This window comes from Rhagoletis pomonella, unplaced genomic scaffold (assembly GCF_013731165.1).
Source record: "Rhagoletis pomonella isolate Grant_MI unplaced genomic scaffold, Rhpom_1.0 Rhpom_scaffold_00096, whole genome shotgun sequence".
Classification (NCBI taxonomy): domain Eukaryota; kingdom Metazoa; phylum Arthropoda; class Insecta; order Diptera; family Tephritidae; genus Rhagoletis; species Rhagoletis pomonella.
This window is the reverse complement of record NW_023458650.1, coordinates 158,733-165,625: the sequence shown is the minus strand read 5'-3', so window position 1 is coordinate 165,625 and position 6,893 is coordinate 158,733. Positions and strand designations below refer to the sequence as shown.

General features: G+C 43.0%; 1 protein-coding gene across 1 annotated transcript; it reads left to right on the top strand.

The window, feature by feature from the left end:
• The first annotated feature begins 169 nt into the window (after nt 1-169).
• On the top strand, nt 170-6,588 carry LOC118749955. The gene is made up of 3 exons (XM_036484710.1): nt 170-1,208; nt 1,383-3,430; nt 6,538-6,588. The coding sequence occupies exons 1-3, from the start codon at nt 170-172 to the stop codon at nt 6,586-6,588; spliced, it is 3,138 nt and encodes a 1,045-aa protein (XP_036340603.1).
• The last annotated feature ends 305 nt before the right edge of the window (nt 6,589-6,893 follow it).

The window sequence follows — 6,893 nt, the reverse complement described above, 5'->3', positions numbered from 1 at the left end:
GCATACCACGTTATTTAAGGTCGTTAAAAACGCTTAACGATTTAACATTGGTGACCCCGACGTGATCTTGTCGGGAAAGAAAGTAAAATTCACTGCCAAATTAAGCCCGGCAAGTCACCAACGAGGTTGGCATTTTGGTAATCATCCGTAACTACTTCTGAGCTGTAGAATGACACCATCTAAGAAGCCTGATGACGGAGAGCTTAAGCGCAAGAAGTGTGAATCTCTAGCTCAAAAAATGCTGTCCATCAATACTTTGCTGACACCTGAATACGTACTGAGTCTTGACGAAGCTGCTGTGGAGGTCAGGCTGGACCAGGTGAATCGCTTGGAAGGGAGATTCGACATTGCACAACCTCATGTGGAGGACGACGACGACGTCGAAGAGATACTCGCAAGATTTACGACACATTACATGGAGGCAAAGATTAAGTTGACCAGACAGTTGCATACTTTTCGTAACGTAGAGGCACATCATTCAACCACGCGGCCAACTGCTGATGGGCCGCCATCATTTGTTTTTGCTCCTCCCAAGCAACGCTTACCTACGCTGCAAATCCCCAAATTCAGCGGCAGTTATGCAGATTGGCCCGACTTCTTTTCTATGTTCAAGACAGTGGTCCACCAGGATGCTGACTTAACCAGAATTGAGAAGTTTCAGCACCTTCGCTCCAGCCTGCGTGAGACTGCTTTAGACACTATAGGGTCCCTAGAAATTTGTGACCAAAATTACGATAAGGCGCTTGAGTTGCTAAAAAATCGTTTTGATAATAAACGTCTAAATTTTCAGACTCATGTGAGAACCATTTTTCAGCTGGACAACATCGTTGCCGGTTCAGTGGCAAGCTTGCGTGGGCTGAGTGACAAGCTAAACGCACATCTACGAGCATTGGCAACTTTGGGAACTAAGGAGCAAATTGCGGATGGGGTGTTAATCCACTTGGTGTGCCAGAAGTTGGATACTGCGTCTAGAACGAAATGGGAGGAGGAAACTCCTAACAACGAAATACCAACCTGGAGCGCTATGTCAACCTTTCTAGAACGACGCTGTCAGCGGCTGGAGAGCGTGGAGGACGCTCTGGTAACTAAACTTCCAAACAAACAGGTGAGCAAAAATTCATCTTTGGGCAGTAACCGCAAGGTGTTCGTTTCATCTGCCACAACAAATTGCCTAATTTGCAACTGCCATCAGCACACGGTTTTCCAGTGTGAGAAGTTTCTTGGTTTTACCCCCCTTATGCGGTATAAAGAGGCAAAACGACTTCAACTGTGCCTAAATTGCTTACGAAAAGGTCATTCGCTAAAGCACTGCAAATCTAGCTGTTTCAGATATTGTTCAGCAAAACACCACACTCTCTTGCATCAAGAATTCTCACACTCAGATCAAGTCACAAATACGTCATCGCATCTTGTTACACTGCCAGCAAATACGGCTACATCATCTTCGTTTTCGACTGCTGGTATTGAAAGCAGCTCACTCTTATCGCATCAACCTCACCCAGGGCCCACATCGCTAATTAGTTCCAAGCCTGGGACTGCAGAACCTGGCCATAATTTCGTCCTTTTAGCCACTGCGATCATACTTATCAAAAATCGCGCTGGATCACTCGTTCCGTGTCGAGCGTTGCTTGACTCTGCCTCGCAACTGAATTTCGTCACCAATCGCTTAGCTAATCAGCTTCAATTGAAGAAAGTCAAATCAACAACATCAATTTCAGGCATAGGCCAAATTGATTTCGTCGCCGATCATATGGTTGATCTAGAGATGCATTCGCGCATCGGTGAATATCAAGCACAGTTGTCGGCAGTAGTCACCCCTTCTATCACTGACGCTCAGCCACTTCGTTCCTTGAATAACATTGAGTGGAAAATCCCATCCAACGTATGCTTAGCAGATCCTCTATTTTTTGAGTCGCAACGTGTAGACGTTCTCATTGGAGCAAGTTTGTTTTTTGAGTTACTGTGTGTGGGTCAAATTCGGCTAAGCGAGCAGCTAGCGCTGTTGCAAAAAACAAAGCTGGGCTGGATTGTTTCGGGCGAAGGTACGGGAAGGGTGCTAAGGCCCTCATGCCTATCCGCAATCAATGTAGAAACGGAAATTGATTTCGACACTCGGTTAGACAATCTAGTAAAGGCCTTTTGGGAAGTGGAAGGCTGCAGCGGTTCCATGCCACGCTTTACTGCGGAGGAAATCAAATGCGAAAATCACTTTCTTAAAAATTACCAGCGCCTGGAATCGGGTGAATACTCTGTGCGATTACCCTTCAAGACATCAGCTAAGCAGTTAGGCGACTCCTATCAACAGGCACTTCACCGTTTTAAAAACTTAGAACGAAAGCTTCAACATAAACCGGAAATAAAACAGCAATACTCGTCGGTCATGAAAGAGTATCATGACCTTCAGCATATGTCGCTTGTTGGTAAACTACCTAGTCGAGTTTCTGTAAATTTTTTGCCGCACCATTGCGTTTTAAAGGCTCATAGTACAACGACAAAGCTACGGGTAGTGTTTGATGGTTCTGCATCAACGACGAGTGGTTATTCGCTCAACGACCTACTAATGGCAGGGCCTACTATACAGCGTACACTTTTTGACACTCTTTTACAATTTCGTTCATTTAAATTTGCTATTACTAGCAACATATGCAAAATGTACCGCTGTGTTAGGATGGCATATGAATACAGCTTTCTCCAGTGTATATTGTGGCGGGATAATCCAAGTGAAGACATCAGGGTTTACAAGCTAGATACCACCACTTATGGTACAAAGCCTGCATCGTTTCTCGCCATCCGTGCAATGAGGCAGTTGGCCGTTGATGAACAGCATGCGTATCCAATCGGTGCAAAGGTCATCTGCCGAGATTTTTATGTGGATGACATGATTTCTGGCGCCAATTCAATAGGCGAGGCTCGTGAAATTCTCCACCAAACAAGGGAGTTACTAGCCAAGGGGAATTTTAAATTGCGAAAGTGGTGTTCGAACGAACGTTGTGTGCTTGCTGACGTTGCAGCCGAGGACAGGGAGAATCTATTACAGTTTCATGATGGTACTAACGTCACAAAAACGCTTGGTTTAGTCTGGGAGCCTGACTCCGACATCTTCATATTTTCCTTTTCGCCACTCGTGCCACAATCGAAATTGACCAAGCGCGCAATTTTAGCCACCATTGCCCGACTGTATGATCCCCTCGGTTTAATCGGACCCATCATAACGAAGGCTAAAATCTTCATGCAACAGCTTTGGAAGGAGAAATTACATTGGGACGAAAGCCTTCCACAATCATTACACTATACTTGGAAGGAAATATGTGAAGAGTACACCCTGGTTGATCGTTTCAGTTTTGATAGATATGTTTTGATCCCTGGCGCTAGCTTAGAGGTGCATGCATTCTGCGATGCAAGTTTGTTAGCATATGGCGTGTGCGTATACGTGCGTGCTAAGAAAGATGGAACCGTCCACACAAATCTTCTTTGCTCCAGGTCCCGCGTTGCAGCACTAAAGACGCTGACTGTACCAAAACTCGAGCTTTCAGCAGCCTTTCTGTTAGCCGAGGTAGTATCCTACATCTCGAAACAAAATATTTTTAAAGGTGAATTTCGTTGTTGATCCGATTCGACCATAGTTCTGTCATGGTTACGTGACGAACCATCCAACTTTAATACTTTTGTGTCAAATCGAATCAGCAACATCCAAACTCTGACTAAGGGCATGAGCTGGCGCCACGTTCCCTCAGAGGTTAATCCCGCGGATATTCTGTCAAGGGGAACAAGTCCTAGAGAGCTGCTGAATTTGCCTCTTTGGAAGCACGGGCCGGACTTTCTTCGTGAAGCCCATCACAAATGGCCAGCTTGTCCCACTATGCTGCGAGACTTGCCGGAGCGACGAAAACGTGCGCTGGTCTTGGTGGTAAGCGTAGATCTCACACTTAGCTGCAAGTTTATTAACACGTTTAAGAGGCTACAACGAGTTTATGCGTACGTCTATCGATTTTCGAGGCCTGTCGGTACCAAATATTCTGGACCACTAAACACAAAGGAAATCCAGCAGGGAACCTTTCTAATTCTTCGCATGATGCAGAGAGCAAGCCTACACAAGGAGTATCGGCTTTTGGATGCCGGAAAGGAAGTGGAAGGTTCATCGGACATTCGATCACTAAATCCATTTATCGATCAGCATGGGTTGATTCGAGTTGGCGGCAGGCTGCAGCATTCCACATGGAGGTTTGAGGCGAAGCACCCCATCATTTTACCTAAGCGACATCCGGTAACGGATTCAATAATCAACCATTTTCATCAGCAAATGCTCCACGCAGGGCCCCAATCATGGCATCTATACGGTTGCAATATTGGCCCATTGGGGGCAGAAAACCCGTTTCGCGTGTGGTTGATAAATGTATCCGCTGTTTTCGTACCAAGCCTAAATTGATGATGCACATTATGGGAAGTTTACCATCAGAAAGAGTGCACCCGGGTAGGACATTTTTAACTACGGGAGTGGACTTCTGCGGGCCGTTCCATTATCAATCTGAAGTGCGAAACCGCCCTCCAATAAAATGCTACGTTAGCCTGTTTATATGCTTTACAACCAAGGCCATCCATCTCGAGTTGGTCAAAGATTTGTCCACACAATCGTTTCTAGCTGCCTTGAAAAGATTCGTTTAAACACGTGGAAGCCCTCAAACTATATGGTCCGACAACGCGACCAATTTTCTCGGTGCAAAAAACGAGTTAAAGGAACCAAAGGCGCTTTTTCTAAACGCCTCTCGCATGAAGGAAATACACGATCACTGCTTAAACAACGGTATTGATTGGAAATTTATTCCTGCGCGCTCTCCGCACTTTGGGGGCCTTTGGGAGGCCTCGATTAAACTAACGAAGTTTCACCTAAAACGTGTCGTTGGCTCCTCCACATTAAATTTTGAGGAATTTCGAACCCTAATATGTCAAATTTCTGCAATCATAAATTCGCGTCCATTATGTCGCATTTCAGAAAATGCTGATGATCTCGAAGTGCTGACTCCAGCCCATTTCTTGATTGGTGAACAGTTTACTTCTATCGCAGAACCCGACGTTACTACTTTAAACATTGGTCGCCTTAATCGATGGCAGAGAGTGTGCTACATGCAGCAGCAATTTTGGAAGAAATGGCAGACGGAGTATTTGACTCTCCTTCAGCAACGCCATAAGTGGCATGGCTCCTCGCCGAATCTGCGCGTTGGGGCTATGGTCCTAATTAAGGACGAAAATCAACCCCCATTGAAGTGGCCCTTGGCGAGAGTCTTGGAAACGATCCCTGGTGACGACGGTGTAGTTAGAGTCGCGCTTTTAAAAACCGCCCAGGGAACCTACAAAAGGGCGCTGACGAAACTATGCCTCCTGCCGATTTCAGATAATGTGTTTGAAGGCTGAAGCATTCACCGGGCGGAGGATGTTGATAATCTGGCAGCACCGATTACTTACTGCTGATTTTTATTCTATTGCCTTTGCTTGTTCGTTCGCTTTTCATTTCGATTTGTCAATTCCTACACGAGGAAAACGCTAATAAAAATTTATCACCTACCGTATTTTGTGTTGCGCATTTCCTTTTTATTAATCCAAAATTATTGGGAGCATCCTTGCATACCACGTTATTTAAGGTCGTTCAAAACGCTTAACGATTTAACAAAGAAGAATAAAAATTGTTAAATGCTTTACCCCTTACCGCTGGTGGGGGGAAGTAAAGCATACAAAATAAAATTAAAAGATATAAAATTATAGTTTAAAAAACTAAAACCTCCCTATTATAATTGCCATTCGTACTGTCATCAGGTATGTAACTTGAGAATAGAAATCGCTGCATCTTTTAGGCGCATCAATATTACATAGTTACATCCCGAGCTAATAAAAGGAAGGTAAAATAATAAAAAGAGAAGCGGAGAAGAAGAGTGTTAATTGAGAGTCTTTACGATTCTGATCTATTTATTAAATATTCTCCTTTTATATACAAATTCTAATTCTATTTTCCTTAACTAATTGTAAATACATATGTATGTGTGTGTGTATGTACATGTTGTTTTGGTATGCACTATTTACAAACAACCGCTTTGGTCTTATCATAATTTTAATTTTAATGCTTGCATTTGCGTCGGCTATATGTATACATGCAAATAATATCAATGCATTTTCTAATGCATGTATGGGTGTATGCATTTGTATGCGCGAACATTAGATTAAAAGAGATCAACGCATTGATATCTCATTTCGGTTGTGTACAAAATATTGACAGTTAAATGTGTTACAATTTATGGGTTTTTGTTCATTTCTCATGTTTATGTATTTTACTTATCTTCTATTCTAAAGTGGACTGTATTTTCTGTGTGTCAATAAGTATTATTGTACGTATATTTTTCTATGATCAGTTTTATTACTCTGGCAGATGTATGTATGTATGCATACATGTTCAAAGATGTTTGAACATATTGCCGAGGGCAAAAAAGTGATTATTTATGTACTGTATACATATTTTATATAAAATTTATATTTAATGTTATTACTCAGGCAGATATGTATCCATGTTCAAAGATATTTGAACATACTGCCAAGGGATAAAAAGTGTTAATGTTTTTTCATATTAATATTTATTTTTACCTTCAAAACATTTATTTAAAATTTGTTGTGGGCAGGAAATCCAATCCAATTTACCCCAGGAGTTCCTCCACCTTCGACGTGTTAATTTCTTCCTCTTACGCCAAATCTCAGGAAACTCGCCTTGCATTTTTGGCCGTTTGTGATGTTTATCCCACATTTTGCCAAAAGGTGGGCTTGCCGGGGGCCTAGGAGTTTGCCATTTAACTGTATCAATGGTGTTATTACCCGTTGTGTGATCGATACGCGTTGTACTGGTACCAGAATGT

What these genes read in the sequence shown, in the direction of transcription:
- LOC118749955 (XM_036484710.1), top strand. Translation starts at nt 170, where the DNA reads ATGACACCATCTAAGAAGCCTGATGACGGAGAGCTTAAGCGCAAGAAG. An exon ending in TCAGCACACGGTTTTCCAGT is followed by an intron (nt 1,209 to 1,382) that starts GTGAGAAGTTTC and finishes TCTCACACTCAG; the next exon opens with ATCAAGTCACAAATACGTCA. An exon ending in CATATGGCGTGTGCGTATAC is followed by an intron (nt 3,431 to 6,537) that starts GTGCGTGCTAAG and finishes GTTATTACTCAG; the next exon opens with GCAGATATGTATCCATGTTC.